At 40.6% G+C, this 17,625-nt stretch overlaps 1 protein-coding gene and 1 pseudogene across 7 annotated transcripts in view; both read left to right on the top strand.

Annotated features, from left to right (window-relative positions):
- LOC109694664 (antigen-presenting glycoprotein CD1d) overlaps positions 1-17,263 on the top strand; it is a 36,622-nt gene extending 19,359 nt beyond the window's left edge. For 3 of the 7 annotated variants that reach the window (XM_074047757.1, XM_074047758.1, XM_074047759.1), the window contains 6 exons: positions 9,737-9,888; positions 13,622-13,888; positions 14,188-14,466; positions 14,949-15,227; positions 15,953-16,055; positions 16,155-17,263. In XM_074047757.1, coding sequence (XP_073903858.1) covers positions 9,855-9,888; positions 13,622-13,888; positions 14,188-14,466; positions 14,949-15,227; positions 15,953-16,055; positions 16,155-16,176 — 984 coding nt within the window. In that variant the 5' untranslated portion in view covers positions 9,737-9,854 and the 3' untranslated portion in view covers positions 16,177-17,263. Of the gene's footprint in view, positions 1-9,736; positions 9,889-13,183; positions 13,328-13,621; positions 13,889-14,187; positions 14,467-14,948; positions 15,228-15,952; positions 16,056-16,154 lie in introns of those variants that run through there. The other 4 variants (XM_020176762.2, XM_020176761.2, XM_020176763.2 and 1 more) reach the window with 4 other exon arrangements.
- On the top strand, positions 4,659-5,414 carry LOC109694662 (dihydrofolate reductase pseudogene; annotated as a pseudogene).
- Positions 17,264-17,625: the final 362 nt, after the last annotated feature.

Here is a 17,625-nt window from a genome sequence, read left to right as displayed (position 1 = left end):
AATCCAGAATCCTACAAAGAACATAAGGTCATGGCCTCTGTGCTATGGTATCATATTCCCTGAAATAAAGTATGGATGTGAGGCAAACTGGATATAAGCATCACGGAAGTAACTGATTTATAGGACTGTGTCAAGAATCCAAAGAAATAAAATACTTGTATAATGCTGGCATGTAGAAACTACTAAATAAATATTAACAGTCATAGTCTGTGGTTGTTAATTTTATGTGTTAATGTGACCAGGCTAAGGGATGCCCAGACAGCTGGTCAAACATTATTTATGGATATGTCTGTGAGGGTTTTTTTCAGAAGAGATTAGCAATTAAAAATTCAAAAATTGTTAGGCTGAGTAAAGAAGAAATGCTATTACCAATGTGGAGCATCATCCAATCCACTTAGAGGCTGAATTCAATAAAAAGATGGAGGAAGTACAAATTTGCCCTCTGCAGACTTGAGATACCCATTTTCTTTTTCTCTCAGGCACCAGTGCTCCTGGTTCTAGGGTCTTTGGACTATGACTAGGACTCATATCAGTGATTCCTTTTGTTCTCAGGCCCTTGAGTTTGGACTGGAATTGTACATAGGCCTCTAGCTTACATATGGCAGATTGTAAAACTCAGTCCCCACAATTTTGTGAGCCATAATAACTCCCTGCCTCTGTATATCTCCTACTGTCTCTGTTTCTCTGAACAGCATTGAATAATACATGATCTTTATAACAGGAGGAGAAAAATTCCCCCAAATTATCTATCTCACTTGTTTTGACAAATTTTCCACCCAAAACACAGACCCTTGGTGATAAAGATACTACTCCCTTAGGAGACCAGATGGAGAGGGCAAGGGGGTGAAGGATATGAGAGGGCAGTATGGGGGAGGGGGATTTGACTATAATAGAAGTACATTATATACATGTGTGGAAAAAATAATTAGTATGTACTAATCAAAAAATGAATGGAGAAAGAAGAAGACAACTCTACCATGGTGCCTCTCCTCAACATTTAGGCCTTTGTTGCAAATGCCTTTCAAGCCTTTGCTTGGGTCTGTCATTAAAAATCACATTTTTCTTTTTGACCCAACACACATTTCACAAGTGGCTATTTGTACTTCATTCTGATAGTTGCTATCCTTTTCTACCCTTTTTATTCTATTTCATCAAAACAAATGCTTACACTGACCTACTAAATTGATTCTAGTTTTTAAATGAGTCTTTCTTTACAAAAATTTGAGAAACTCTGCTTTAGAGGAAAAATGCATAGAATACAGGCAAATTCTTGCATTTTGAGGTCATCTTGGCTGGGTGAGAATCATGTAACTAGGTCTCTAGCCTACAATAGAGTTGATTCCCCTTGACAACTCCTCTCAAAAACAAAGCTTGCTCAATTAAGTTCACATGGACATATTTTAAAAGTGGGACTTCAAAAACATTTGTTGAGCACTTGCAATGTGTCTAACCTTGCGCTTGGCATTGGCATATTGAAAAGTCTCCATACCTCAGGAACTCATAGTCTATCTAGTTGGGGAGACTGCCTGGTAGATAATGACACTCTGGTGAGAGTGGTAAAAGACAAGCAAAGGTTCTATGGAAAAATGAAACTGTCACATATCCCTGATTGGGTGGTGAGGTGTGGTAGTGAGAGGGGTTCTTGGGTTAAATTAAAATGGTAGATACCTTAAAATTAACCTGGAGATAGGTTGGGGAAGCTGGAGTGTGTGACTAAGAGACACTGGGTTAAGAGTCAACTAAAAGATACTGAGTATCTTACTGTGCACCAGATGATTTGTATACAGTGCTTAATCTACATAAGCATAGTAGGAGATTCTCCTACTTATTTCTCAAATAAGGAACCTGAGGCTCAAGAGATTAAATGACTTACCCTTAAAGTGAGGAAATTTGTTTGTAACTCTTCCTTTTAGATTCTGATAGTCTAGTGTCTCCACTTTTAAAAGTGTAGGAAAACTGATCAGATCTTCTTGACTAATTTTTCTTAGTGTCATTAAGAAAAATAAAACTCTGGTATTATTGTTTGCATGGATGTCTCACCCTACAGACCATTCCTGCTTCATGCACATCCTGCATGGGACAGAGGAGGAGCTAAGGCCTTCTCCCCACATTCCCCCCACCCCAGTATTATCTAGCTGTATTATCTAGCAGTTAAGAACCTGGTCCTAGGCTCAAATCCCTTTTCTTCTACTTTCTAGCAGTTTAACCTTGGGAAACTTAATTATCATTTCTAAGACTTGTCTTTCTTATCTGGAAAATGTGGCTGATATTGGTACCTAACTTATCAAGCTGTAGTGAGAATCAAAAGAGAAAAATGAATGTGAAGTGCTTAATGTATTTTGCTACACAGAAACTGCTTATGAAATATTAACAACTAAAACACTGTGATAAGGGGCAAGTTCACTTCCCTAAACTCAAGTTTCACACCTTGATCTGAACCTTAGTTGACATCTTACCTCTTGTGAAAATTACATTGTGGTTGGAGGTTCTGGGTGAAATAGGAACTGACTAAAGTGGTCAGAGCTCTGTCAGAGAAACCCAGGTGGAAACTCAGTTTCTATGTCACTGTATACAGTGCTTTTAGCTCCTATTATAAAACAGGCACATTTCCTTTTGGGCTGTAGGTAAGTACACTTGTTAGGAGCTTCAGCAGAAGGGAGGAATGAGAATAAATTAAGGAAAAGGAAGGGAGAATATTGAGAGAGGGAATGAGGAATAGGATGACCTGTTGGCTGGATGAAGGGCAGCTAAAAAGAGAGAAGATAGTAGATGGAGGTGGGGAGAGAGGGAGAATGAAAAGAAAAAGGAGAAGAAAAAAATGTGATGAGGAAGAAGGAAACAAGACCAAGAGATAAAGCAACATATGGTTTTGAAGAAACAGGCATGGGAAACTATGTATCTATTTATTCTTTAAAGACATTTGCTTTGTAAATTGTTGGTCTTGGAAGGAAAAGGGAAAATCGCAGAATGGCTTCTTCTCTTTGAAGTCAAAGTTGGAGATTCTGAGAAAGTCATTAAAATATGTTTCCCTCTATCTTTTGGCGACTCTATCTCACTGGTGGCTCCTCTCTCAGCTCCCAATGTCTAAGCTATATGTTTAGATTTCCAGGCTACTTGAGCCACAGATCATGAAAGTTAGTCCCAATGGGATTAAAATTTTGCCACAAAAGCAAAAGAATATAAGGACTGGAAGACCCCAAAATTCATGCAGTAATTTCTTCAGCAGCACATTTGGCACATGGTCATCCAGGTCCAATCTGGACCTCCCCATTAGAAGAATTCACAAAAAATCAGAACATCCTTTATTGAACAACCCTATAAAAGAAACCATTTTCTTATTCTGTGTTGAGCTGAAATTTGTCTTCTGGTAACTTTTCCCACACTAGACCTACTGCCACTATCTGAAGCAACTGAGAAGTGAATGAGTTCCCATTCTTCATGACAGACTTTAAAACACTCCCCATAATCTATGATGTAAGACCTTTCTCTATGACTTCTTCTGGACAGGATATAATTGTAAATGCTCTTTTTCAATTAAAGGGTGTCAGAACAATGTAATGTCAAACATTAGAGTGGATAATTTCTGGCAACAAGGCAGGGTAAGATATTAGAGACTGCCCACCCATCGCAATGCGTACTTTTTTTTTGAAGTACTGGGTCTTGCACTTGCACTTGCTAGGCAGGTACTCTCACCTGAATCCCACCTATAGCACAATAGATACTTCAAAGACTTGTAAATGCTGACTGAAAGGTAACCTAAAGATTAGATTTTAAACAACTGGGTAAGCTCAAAGAAGCCTGCCTGTAACAAAGGGAAACATGAAATCTAGACTAGTAAGAGTGAGCTGACAGACTGACAGCTCATGGGTGTTTTGGTTTTGCCTAGGTGCTAGATACTGCTTTCTACTGTCTATATAGGAACAGGAGACTTAGCCTTGGGATAGTGGGAGGTGATACCCTGTAAGACAGATCCCTCTATAAAGCTGGATTCTCTAACAGGTGTAAATTCTATACTAAAGGGGTAAGAAAATTCTTGTACACTGGTTCTGGGGAGTGATGAAAATGCTAGAGCCTTTTAAAAAGGAGAAAAAAAGATCCTGGGGAAGTTAAAATGACAGGCCTGTGATATGCACTAGTTTGGGGGATTCAATATTTTATTGACTGCATAAAATGAACCACAAACTGAGAAATGAAGAAATTGTCCAGGATCCTTGACAGACAAGGGTCATTGACATTCTAAGGGTTCTGACAGAAACAGATGTGAAATGGTTCTATATGGACTTTCTTTCTTGCTTGTTTTTGGGGGGGCTCCCACAGGGGGCAACAATACAAAACATTAACAAAACCCTCTATGAAGATGAAGCCACACTAGGAAGGACAAGTTACATTGGAAAAGAGTCAGCAGACCCAGTGAGAAACTTCATATTCCAAGAACTGAAGGTAGTGAGATAATGTGCAGTTTTGAAGTGTTTAATAAACTAAGAGAAGAAATAGGAACCATACTGAAAGAAAAAAGACACTATGATAAAATGAATAGGAGGATTAAAAAAAGATTTTGACTGGGAGTGTAACTCAGTGGTACAGCATGTGCATAGCATGGATAAGGCCCTGTGTTCAATCCCCAACATGAAAAAAAAATTAAAGTAAATTTAAAAAAAGAGCAAAATCTTTAAGAAATGTGAAATTTGTCACTAATATCAACAAATCCTTTGCATCAAACATGGTGGTGAAACTGGGTATTGTGATCACTGCTGTTGTTATAGTTTACTAAACAGCATGGTTACTGAATTCCAGAACGTGGGCAAAGGCAAGAGTGGTGGCCTCCCCTAACCCCTTCTGAGGAATGATTTCAAGTTCTTCTCATAAACCACCTCAACTTCTTCAATAGAAGGCAAAGAGAATTTGATGATTATGGGTAGCAAGACCTGGTTTTCTATTCCTGAGAATTGTCAACCTTTAAGGGATAGAATTAATATAATTCTCAGTAGAGAACTCAAGGAACCTCCCTAAGGGGCTCTTTTCTTGCCCAAAGTCTGGATGATGTCTTAAAACTTATTGAGAAGTCAGAATAACCAAGTAAATTGGACATGGCATGCGATAGTGGGAGGCAGTTCTGTTTAAAAGGAAGTCATGGTCAGCCAGGCCTAAACTATTTGTGACAAAAATCATGCAGGGTTTGACTGTGACACATTTTTTTCCCCAGAAACTGATGTGGAGATATAAAAGTTACTCCTAAAATACCTAGGTTTTCTTTTTGAAGTCCAGGAAGAAGAAGGCATTAAGTACAAATTTGCAGTATATGAAAAGAATGATTCACATGAATACGTTTTCTGATGTGTTTCAAGTTGTTCTGTTTCTCTCTAAAAAATCATGTACTTTTACATTAGAAAAAAAGGCTTTTTGTGGACTTTAGATGTATGGATAATTATTTTTAAGCCCTGTGCTTTTATTTTCCAGTAATCTTACTAGATTATATTAAGTATTATTTAGGAAACATTCCTTGCTATATCACTTTCAGTGCCTCTCCCCCAAAGCCAGGACTAAGTCCTAAAATCTGCTTAGGGTAGCGTATCTACAAAACAGTTTAAAGTGGGATAATCTCTTGGTAGCCAGCCCATAGAGATAGGAGCTGGGCAGATTATTCCAAAGAGCAGAAATGTATTATAAACAGAAGAGCTAGAACTCAGGTTTTAAAAGACAATTAGATCAAAGTAGGTACTGTGAATTAATCTATGCTCATCACAACACTTCTAAATGAAGTTCTGTTCACTGACAGGGAGTCAGTAGATTGAAAACTCCAGGTCCATAGGGGTGGGAAAATAACAAGAAGGAAATTACCTGAGCAGAAGTCTGACCTTTCAGATTTCAGTTTCTGATCTTCAGTGAGATTCCAGAGGATATAGCAACAAACAAATGAGAATAGATTGCTCTTTATAAAAAAGGGTAGTCTAATATCAAGCATAACAGCTATACTTCAAAATTCAAAGAGATAATAAATTGAGGAAGGATATTGCTTGAAACTCAAATTGCTGAGTTAGAAACTAAACTTCACAAAATTAAAAAAATGAAAATTACAACATTTCTTACAGATCATGCTAGCAAAGATTAGATTAGGTCTGCAAAGAACTAGCATTTCTTGCCTTATAAATTGATACAAAATTTTTAAGATTTAAGTTTAGTAGTAGCAATTTAAACTCAGCATATTCTACGTTTGGACCCAGAATTTCCACTTCCAGAACTTAATCCTTAAGAAAGAGATGTATCCAAGGATATTTGTTGTAGAATATTCTTTTAAACTTGGAAATAATAATTAATAAAGACATGACTAGGACTGGAGGTGTGGTTCGAGTGTTAGGGTTCCTGTCTGGCAAGCACAAAGTTCTAAGTTCCTGAGTTCAAACACCAGTACCACATGAATAAATCACCAAACTTCATCAAAACAAACAAATTAATGGACAAGTTAAACAGAATGGAGATGGTGGAAAATAAAGTTAGAAAAGTAAACGATATCTCTGAAGAAATTACCTCCAAATGTACCCAGAGATAAAAAGGAGAATATAAAACCAAGCTAAAGAAATGCAAAAGCTATAAAGAAGACACAACCATTAAAAAGATAACAAATGAAACATTCCAAAACTAAAAGTATGAATGTTCCATTTGAAGAAAAACAGATACTACTGAGTTGATCAACAAATAAGTTTTCAGATGGAGTCATTACAAACAATGCTTCTGTAAACATTCTTGTACATGTGTCTTGGTGCATACTTCAGACTCCACATATAACCGAGATCATGAAGTACCCACTGTGGACTTATTTTGAGACATTGGGTAAATCATCACTTCTCTGTACTCCGGTGTTCTATGTTTGCCTGGCTATGAAGGATTCTTTATAAAGCATTTGATAAAATTCAACATCCCAGGCTGGGGAAATGTAGCTTAGTGGTAGAGTGCTTGTCTAGCATATGGGAGGCCCTGGTTTTGATCCCTAGTCTTGTAAATAGCACCCTTCCCCCAAACCAAAACAGACAAAATACCCTAACATCTTTTCATGAAAAAAGTCCTAAAGCATGAGTTTTAGAAGGATCATACCTCAGTATAATAAAGGCTACTTATGACAAATCCACAGCCAATGTCATACAGAATGAAGAAAAACTAAAAGAATTACCTAGTCTAAGATCAGGAACAAAACAAGGATGTCTACTCTCATTGCTCTTATTCAATTTAGTACTAGAAATTTTAGCCAGAGGAATTAGGCAAGAAAAGGAAATAAAAGAAATAGAAATAGGAAGGAAAAAAGTAAAATCATCCCTGTTTGCAGATAATATGATTCTATACATAGAAAAACCTAAAGATAACACAAAAACTCTTAGAACTGATAAAGTCAGCAAGTTACAAGATACAAAACCAACATTAAAATCAATAGCTTTTCCATATATCAAAAATGAATTGATGAAAAAGAAATAATGAAAGCAACCCCATTTACAATAGCTACAAAAAAAGCTAGGAATAAATTTAACCAAGGGAATGAGAGAAATCTTCAATGAAAATTATAAATCATCTCAAAGAAATTGAAGGCACTAGAAGATGAAAAGACCTCCCATGTTCACAAAGAGTTAATATTGTTAAAATAATTTACAGATTCAATGTAATCCCCATAAAAATACCAATGATGTTTATCACAGTATTAGAAAAAAAAATCCTAAAATTCATATGGGAGAAAATGAACCCAAATAGCCAAAGCAATATTAAGCAAAAAGAGCAATGTTGAAAGGATCACAATACCTAATTTGAAGAAATATGACAGAGCAATAGTAACAAAAATAGCATGACATTGGCATGAAAACAAACACATATGTGCTGAACATAATAGAAATTTCAGAAATAAATGTACACTTCTACATCCAACTGATTCTCAACAAACGTGCCAAAAACATGCACTGGAGAAAAGGCCGTCTCCTTAATAGGTGGTGCTGGGAAAGCTGGATATGCAGAAGATTGAAACCTGACCACTGTCTCTCACCCTGTATAGAAATCAAGTTAAAATGGACCAAAGCCCTCTACATAAAACCTGAAACTAATAGAAAAAAAAAACATAGTGTAAACATCGCAAGACATTAGTACAAGCAATAATTTTCCAGATAGGAACCCCAAACTGTAGAAAACAAAAGCAAAATCTGCTGGGCACCAGTGGCTCACACCTGTAATCCTAACTACTCTGGAGGAAGAGATCAGGAGGATCACGGTTCAAAGCCAGCCCAGGGAAACAGTTCGCAGATAGCCAGACCCTATCTCGAAAAACCCTTCACAAAAATAGGGCTGGTGGAGTGGCTCAAGGTGAAGGCCCTGAGTTTAAGCCCCAGTACCACAAAAAAAAAAAAAAAGCAAAATCTAATAATGAGTTTCCATCAAACTAAAAAGCTTCTCCACAGCAAAGGAAACAATCAATAGAATAAAGTACTGGAGAAAAATAAGTGAATAAAAATAAATAAGTGAATAAAGTACAGTTATACTACCAAAAAAGTAAGCCATGGTGGTGAGGATGTGGAGAAAGAGGAACTCTTATGCACTGTCGGTGGGAGTGTAGATTAGGACAACCACAATGGGAGCAGTGTGGAGACTCCTCAGAAACTAAAAATACACCTGCCACAAGATGCAGCTATAGCACTCCTGGATATGGAGACAAAAGGAAATGAAGTCAGCACACCAAACGAGTAATAATTATGTTTAATACTTGTTACATATTTACCTTCACTCATCACATTGAAAACATGAAATATAAGACCTGCTGGATGCCAAGCTTGTCTCCTGAATGAGTTTTTTCTTTTTTTTGGTGGTAGTGGGGTTTGAACTCAGGGCCTTGCACTTTCTAAGCAGCTGTTTCACCACTTGAGTCACACTCCTATCCTTTTTTGCTTTTAGGTTAGTTTTCAGATATGATCTTGCTTTTTTCCAGGGGCTGGCCTTGGACCACAATTCTACTACCTCAGGTCTCCCAAATAGCGTGGATGACAGTTGCAGGCCACCATGCCCAGCTTATTTTGTTGAGATGGGGGTCTCACTAACTCCGCGCCACCCCCAGGCTAGCCTCTTCCTGATCTTCCTGATCTCTGCCTCCCAAGAGCCTGGGATTACTGTATCTGGCTTGTGATTTCCTATTGCGACACATTTCCTAGTATTTGGAGTCAATTTACACTGAGCGCTTGAATGTGACTTTCATGGTGTCCTCAGCAAAGTTCTCAGCAATGTGCCTTTCACTTGGGAGCGTCATTCCAGATGATCTGTCCCATGGTGTCAGGGGGTCTCCTTTTCCCTATGATGCCTTGTCCCTGCAGGAAGAGACAGGAGTGTCAATATGGAGGGCAGGTCACAGCTTTGACTTCAGGAATCTCAAGACACTTCTCTCAGACACAGTTACTTTGTTTCACTCACATCCCACAGTGTACAGAAGTGTGTAGATAGGCATCTCCGGATGCCTGACTCTGGGCTGTTGAGGGACAAGGTAATAAGTTTCCATCCCATAAAAAGTCCCACACAATGTTCAAGCTAGTGAAAAGGAAGGGGGCAGGAAGGGTTACCCTGAGCATCCTGTCCCAGGGCTCCTTTGCTTTCTGTTCTCCCTGGAATCCACAGGTCAGGATGGTCAAGTCCTGCTGGGCAATTCACATGTATCCAGAGAGTAAGACGTGCAGATGTGTCCCTCCATGTTCATGAATTATCTCATTTCCAATCCTTGCAGATCACGGTGTAGGGGGCCACCCCAAGTCTTGTCCTTCCTCAGTGTCCACACCATGGGGTCTGTGCTGGGAGAGTGATGAGAGTCACTCCTACACCAGGCTCAGCTGTGACAGCTCCACATGGTGCTGTTCTCCATCTGTTTTCTCTGTGTGGGTAAGTGTCCTGATACTTGCAGGTCTATGTTTTTTTATGGCACTAATTCACAATAGCTAAGACATGGAATCAGCATAAGTGTCCATCAACAGAGGAATGGATGAAAGAGTGTGGCATATATAAACAATGTAATATTATTTAGCCATAAAGAAGAATGAAATCCTATCATTTGCAACAAAAAGGAACTGGAGGACATCTTGTTAAGTGAAATAAGTCAGACACTGAAGACAAGTACCCCATGTTCTTTCTCATATTTGGAAACTGACAAAAGTTGACGTGGCTGTAGAATACTGATTAATAGAGGTGGGAATGGTGTTGGGTAGGGAAGGGTGGATAAAGGGAAGCTGGATTTGATCAGTGCATGCTGTATACATGTGAGGGAATATCACACTGAAATCCATTAATATGTACAATTAATCCATGTTAATACAAAGTAAAAAAGGAAATATGCTTTCTAGTTAACACATTACCACATGTCCAAGACTCAAAACTTCTCTTCCCAGAAGTAAGTAGGGAAATATAATTGCCAAAAAGTGCCTGGCTCAACTGACCTTTGGGGGGAAAAATACTGTGTAAGTTCGGATAATCCTAACTAGAGGTTATACTACCTGGCTTTTATTGACTGAAAAAACAACAAAATGAAACAACAACAACCAAACAACCTACCCCCAGTTTTTTTGTCTTTAAGTCTCAAAGAATAGTAGCACTCGAAAAATTGTGAGATGGCTGGACTAAACCAAAGTGTTCAAGTTTTTAAAGAATGGTTTGAAATTTAGAGGACAGTTAGATATTATACCATGGTTCATGTAACCACTTCTCTTTTTCACTTCCCTCCTTACGGTTTCCTTCCTATGTACTATTTCGACAATTTTGTGAATCTAATCACTTCACTCCTGGTTTGTAACAAAAATAAATTTTTGATGTTATTTCAAACTCTTTTGACGTGACAGTAAATAAAAGAAGGTAGGTTCGGTTAGGAATACTTCCAAGATTCCAACCTAGAGCGAGGGGCAGAATTCTGTTCTCCAGGGCTCTTATTACAATGGGGTCTGGGAGGAGAGAAGTGTTAATTTTGGCAAAAAGGGAGGAACCAGGTAAGAGGTGTGATCTTTACTTTCTAGTGTCCCTCCAGCTGACTGATGAGAGGACACAGAGGAAGACAGACAAACGGACATTTCTATATGTACTGGGAGGAAAGGTTCACAAAGCTAGCTAGCTAGTGTGCAAAAGGAGTGGAGGTGGGGGCTGGTTTAGGTCTGCTGCCTTTGCGTACACAGTCTGGGAGGCCTGATTTTGGAGCTTGAGGTCTGAGTGGAAAAAACTAGGGATAGGGAATGAGGAGAGGAGAGGGGGAAAGTGTTCCAAGCAGGGAGAACTGTTTGTGCAAAGACCTTGAGCAGGAAGAAGCTGTGAACATTACAGGAACTGAAAGCATGTCAGCGAGGCTAAGGCGCAGAGCAAGATACTGGGTGATATTCAAAGGTAGACCAGGGCAGGGCTGGTGTGATCTTGTAGACCACGCCAATGATTTCTTTCTTTCTTTAATTTTTTGTTGTTGTTACTGGAGTTTGAATTCAGGGCTTCATGCTTGCTAGGCAAATGCTCTACCACTTGAACCATGCACTCCAACCCTTATAGCTCTGATTATTTTTGGGACACGGTCTCACTTCATGCCCTGCTGTCTTGAATGGTTATCCTCCCTATCTTAGTTTCTTGAGTTGCTGGGATGACAGAGTGTGCCATCGTGCCCAGCTATTGACTGAGATGTGATCTCATTAACTTTTTGCCCAGGCTGTCCTCAAACTGCATTCCTTCCAATCTCCAACTCCTTAGTAGCTAGGATTATAGGCATGAGACTTCGGCACCTGGCTTTGACAATGATTTTGTTTTCCTTCCTAAGAAGACTATTTCCAGAGATTAGGAAAAAAGGTTAGGGTGATGGTGGAGGGGGAAAAGTAGAGAGGGGGCCCATTTAAGCCATATGTAAAGAGAGGCAAAATAGATTCAATTTGGTGACGGAGTGTTAGCGGTGGTGTTAGGATGCTGTGAGGCTCTCTGACTTACCAAAGAGGAAATCTGTCTCATGCCAATTCAGGCTCTGAACCACTGTTTTAGTCACTGTTTATTTTTAGTGGGAGAAATAGGGAGCTGGCTGCCTAGGTTCACAGTTACACACTGTAATCTTACCTCTGGTCTTTAAGCAGAAGCCTGTATTTGGAGACTTGAGTGTGCAGGCAGAGGAGAAAGTGAGCAGGCAGAGAAACCAGGTTGGAGGGTGACAGGTGGCAGAAAGAAATATAGGGATACCAGCATATCTCCTGCATATTTTGGTTTGGGTTCCAGACCATTGTGATAAAGTGAATAATACCAAGTACCACAATGTTCTTGGTTTTCTTGTGCATATGCAAATTATGTTTATATTATACTGAAGTCCATTAAGTGTGCAACAGCATTTTGGTGGAAAAATGTGCATCCATTAATTAAAAATATGCTAACAGTCATTTGTGATGTTGGGAAAATGTGGATAGATTTTCTTCACACATGGTTGCCACAAATCTTCCATTTGTACAGAATGCAGTATCTACCAAGCATAATAAAGTGAAGTATAATAAAATGAAGTATGCCTGCCTGTACACTCCCAAAACAGAGTCAGGCAAGACAGAGAAGAGGCAGGGTAAGAGGAGACCAACCACTAAGATGGGAGGAAAGAGAGGCTGGCAAGCACAGACATGGATGCTGGAAAAAACTTTAGCCAACCTAGACCAGTCCTCATTTTAATGTTTTTAATTTGTTGTGTGATATTTGCACTGGTAGAGATTTTGAAAGACTTAAAAGCATAAAGCAAGGGCTGGTGAGTTGCTCAAGTGGTAGAGTGCATCCCTAGCAAGCATGAGGCCCTGAGTTCAAGCTCCAGTGCCACCAAAAAAAAAAAAAAAAAAAAAAAAGCGTAAAGCAAACTAAAATCAATAGTCTTTCCACCTGGAGACCCCCACTGCCAAATCAAAGAATTTCCTTTTATTTTTTTCTTTGCATTTTAAACACAGTTGGAGTTGTAACATAGATACAACTTTACATCTTGCTTTTCACACTTGGACAATGGTTGTAAAGCTTTCCACAAGCCTCTCAGGCTCTGTTCAGGGAAACAGAAGGTTGAGACAAGTTGGCTATGAAGTGAGTGATGGCTTCAGGATGTCTGGAACCACGTAGGCATAGTGGGTGCTGCCTGTACTTGGCTCTGGGAATAAATAGGTTGGCAGTAGGGACAACAGAGCTTCGAAAGGAGCTGGGCGGGACTGACCAGGCGGGGGCGGGGACAGGAGCACAAAGGTCTGAACTCAGTGTTGGGTGGAGCTTCTCGAGGTTCTCATGCCTAGCAACATGGTGTGCGGGCTGTGCCTTCTGCTCTGGGTACTCCCTCAGGTTTGGGGAAGTTCTAAGGGTGAGTGGAACGAGGGTGCATGGGTACGCGCTTCAGAGGGCGGAGAGAGGGAGCGCGGCATAGACTGAGGGGGAGTGGAATTAGGAACTCATCTCCCGAGCTGGGAGCACGCTGATTCACCCGAGATCTCCAGAGCTCCGCGGCTCTGGAGGCAGTACGGATCAGACCTCGCACACACCACCCTCTTTCCCAAGATCATCTACTGATGTTGTCTCCCCGCCTCCCCTCCTTAACCTTATGCTGTTTGCACTCCTGGGCACTAGCTATGTTCGTTCAATTCTCCTTGTCTCCCAGTCCAGGAAAGCAGTTTCCCCTTCCGCTGCCTCCAGATCTCTTCCTTTGCCAACAGCAGCTGGATGCGCACAGACTGCTTGGCATGGATGGGGGAGCTGCAGACTCACCGTTGGAGCAACGACTCCGACACCATCCAACTAGTGAAGCCCTGGTCGCAGGGCAAATTAAGCCGCCAGCAGCAGGAGAATCTGCAACATTTATTTTGGGTTTATCGAAGCGCCTTCACCAGGGACATACAGGAGTTTGTCAAAATGCTGCCAGAAGACTGTAAGTTGAGGGATGGGATCCTGGGTGGGAATTCAGGAGGAGAGAGTGGACCCAGTAGCCCAGCTGCGAGATTGGGACCACACCTGATCAGTCTCTGCTTTCGCCATCTCCTTGGATTTCCACTTCTCCCGGAGATGTCCCAGTCCCTGACTCCTGAAAATACCCCTTGTTCCTGTCTGCTCCAGGACATCTACTTTAATTTCCCTAAACCGTGGGCCCCACTACAACCCTCATGCCGGTTTCTTGTCCTCTCTTCTAGCCTGTTGAATCCTTGTTTGATCTTTGTTTATCCACTATAGATCCCGTTGAGCTCCAGTTGTCTGCTGGCTGTGAGGTGGACCCTGGGAATACCTCCAAAAGCTTTATCCATGTAGCATTTCAAGGAGTACATATCCTGAGTTTCCAGGGAACTTCTTGGGTCCCAGTCCCAGATGCCCCATCTTGGATGAAGTTGGTTATCAGAATACTCAATGGCGACCAAGGGACAAGAGAAATGGTGCAGTGGCTCCTCAATGATACCTGTCCTCAAGTTGTCAGTGGCCTCCTAGAGGCAGGGAAGTCAGAACTGGAAAAGCAAGGTCAGCCTGCTGTTCTTGCCCTGCTGTCTACTTGGGTTCCATCTGGGTTTTTGCATCCAAGGATTCTCCTCCCTTTAAGAATCAGAGAAAGGAAAGGCTTGGGAAGGGATAGAGAAGGAGTGATGATATTTGTTCATTTTACTGAACATCACTGAGTACCTATTAGGTTCCATGAATTAAACTAAATAAACACTGGGGACAGAACTGAGTCAGTTAAAATTTGAAGCATGCTGTATGTTACAGCTGAGCTCAGGATGTTAGAGAGTACAGAAGAGGGACATTTATAGGACAATGGGATCAGAGAAGAGTAAGGAGGAACATTAGGGAAGGCTGTTTTGGAGAAGGTGACAAAATGGATTAGAACTACCAGGAAACTTCATCTCCAGAAGTAGACACGTAGGAAACATGAGCCTGATAGGAGGCCTGCCACTTGTAAAACAGAATTCTTACTTTATGGCTCCTCCATGTTATGTTGGCTACAGTGAAACCTCAAGCCTGGCTGTCCCGTGGCCCCAGTCCTGGGCCTGGCCATCTGCAGCTGCTGTGCCATGTCTCAGGCTTCTACCCAAAACCTGTGTGGGTGATGTGGATGAGAGATGAGCAAGAGCAGCTGGGCACTCAGAGAAGTGACATCATGCCCAATGCTGATGAGACATGGTATGTTCAAGCAACCTTGGATGTGGCGACTGGGGAGGAAGCTGGCCTGACCTGCCGAGTGAAGCACAGCAGTCTAGGAGGGCAGGACATCATCCTCCACTGGGGTAAGAACTGGGACCCAGGCTGGGAATGGGAGGAGGTAGTTCTCCACTGTAGAGAGAGAGGATATGATTGACACATCCAGTTTCAGAGATGAGGCCCCTAACTAGGAGGGCTAGAGGAGGGAATTCCAGTACAGGAAGGAGGGAAATAGAGACTTGAAACTCAAAAGGTTTGAGATAAGATGTTCTGTATACAAGAAAAAACAAGATTCAAAAACTCAGAGATCCAGAAGTAGGTGTCAAATAAAAAATTCCTGAAAGTTTCATTCCCCAGCAGGGAAGGGGTCAGGGACTTTAGAAAGGCAGTTTAACAGAGACAGATGTAGTTTACTGAGTGCTTCCTGTGTAGTGGCTACTCTTCAGCAGTGTCTTGTCTCATCATCACCATTCTCCTTTGAAGCAAATACTGTTATTCTTATTTTACAGTTGAGGAAATTGAGGCTAAGATAGGTTAACTGCCCAGGGTTACATAGAAAATAGAAGAGCCGGATGTAAACTCAAATCTGTATAGCTACAAAGCTTTGCTTCTGTGTTATACTATTGTATGCTAGAGTGGACAGATTTAGGGATCCCTACACCCTGAGGAAAAAAATGGGGAGACTGTGCGAAATAGAAGTAGATGCTTTACATGGAGGAGGAAATAAGAATTTGGCCTCCTCACAATGTGCTTAGGTCAGTGGACTTGAAGCTCCTGTGCTGAGAGACATCCTTTCTGTGTTCTCCCAAAGCAGATGGGAGACGCACATCCTTGGGCTTGACTGTCCTAGCAGTACTGGCATGTTTGGTGTTCCTCTTTGTGCTCCTAGGTTTAACCTTCTGGATTAGGAGACGGTAAGTCTCCCCTTTCCATTTCCCCCTTCCCCCACCTCTTTTGCCTCTATTCCCTGTTTCCCTTTTCCTAATGGTTTCTCCCTTTCTATTCTCTCTCAGCCATTATCAAGACATTCTGTGACTTTCGTGGCCATATCTGCCTTTCTGGAATTTAGGAATTCAAGAACCCAAAACTTTAGTCCAAGTCTGCTCAGGAATTGAGGATGAAAGGAGAGGTACTTCAAAGAAGTAAAGAATACTCATCCTATCTCTTAAACACTTGTCTAAAATAATTTAAGTTCTTTTGCATTATAAAGTAGTTCTTTACAAACAGGAATGCAAACTCAGATACCTACCAGAAAGAAAGCAAATAAGGACCTGTATAAGTCCTGTGATTGTTGTTTGAGAGATAGAATCTGCACTGAGCTGGAAATCACAATCCTGTCCCAAAGCAGTAGGTACAGAGGTTTGTTGGCAAGTACAAAGACAAACTCTGGCTTGGCTGCAAACTGCATTTGTCAAGAAAACTGAAATTCTGGATTTTCTTATGACACGCCTACTTTAAAAATGTTAACTCAAGTTTTTGATAAATACTGTATGTGTGACACCTAAGGTACATACTTGCTGGCTGATAACAACTTCGTAGTTTCCAGATTGTATCACTTTTATAAAAAATTTTCCCTGAATGACATATTGCAGTATTAGGACATAGTTTCTATTGTGAATTTGGATTTATGATGGACACTTTCTCTTTTAAAGAAAGGTAGAGTGTTAAGAAACAGAAATGTCTTGAGCTTTTACTTGTTGTTACTCCAATAAGAAAAGACATATATATATATATATATGTATATGCATTATTTTGGGAAAACCACTCTCCTTTGCGTATTTCTCTCAAATTCTGCAATATTTGGATGTGGAATGTCCCTCAAAGTTCGTGTATTGAAGGCTTGGTTCTCAGCCTGTGGTGCTGTTGGGAGATGGGCCCTTTAATAGGTAGCACCTAGTGGAAGGAAGTCGAGTTACTACGGGCAGACCCATGAGGGGGATATTGGGACCCTGGCCCTTTTCTCTCTCTCTTTGCTTTCTGGCCACCAGGAGCTGAACAGCTTTGCTCCACTGCATGCTCCTTGCTACAGGCTGACTTACTACAGGCCAAAATGGTGGTGCCCAAGTGACCATGGATTGAAACCTCTGAAACTGTGAGCCAAAATAAACCTTTTCTCCTTTAAGTTGATTTTCTCAAGTATTTTGTCATGGCTATATAAATTTGATTAACACAAACATTCAGTTGCTTTTTTAGTTTAGAAGAAGATAGTCTTGAAGGTATTGTCAACAAAAAGACAATAGTCTCTCCTACCTATAGATGTTAAAAGTGACAATGTAGAGAAAAGGTTAAGACCACATGGGCAGTCATGAGCAGTAGTGATGAGGTTGATGCTAGCCTGGCTATATGGTCTACTGTTAGCTTAGAGAGGACAGAACAAGAAGGAACAGCCAAAGAAAAAAGAACACAAGTTAAAAATTATCTGTTTTCCCATCTGGAAAGTATTCTGTTTATAGTCAGGTCCATGAACATACAGAAAAAGTGAAA

The sequence above is a fragment of the Castor canadensis genome, chromosome 11 (genome assembly GCF_047511655.1).
Source record: "Castor canadensis chromosome 11, mCasCan1.hap1v2, whole genome shotgun sequence".
Taxonomy (NCBI): domain Eukaryota; kingdom Metazoa; phylum Chordata; class Mammalia; order Rodentia; family Castoridae; genus Castor; species Castor canadensis.
The sequence above is the reverse complement of the archived record's forward strand: the minus strand, read 5'-3'. Positions and strand labels throughout refer to the sequence as shown.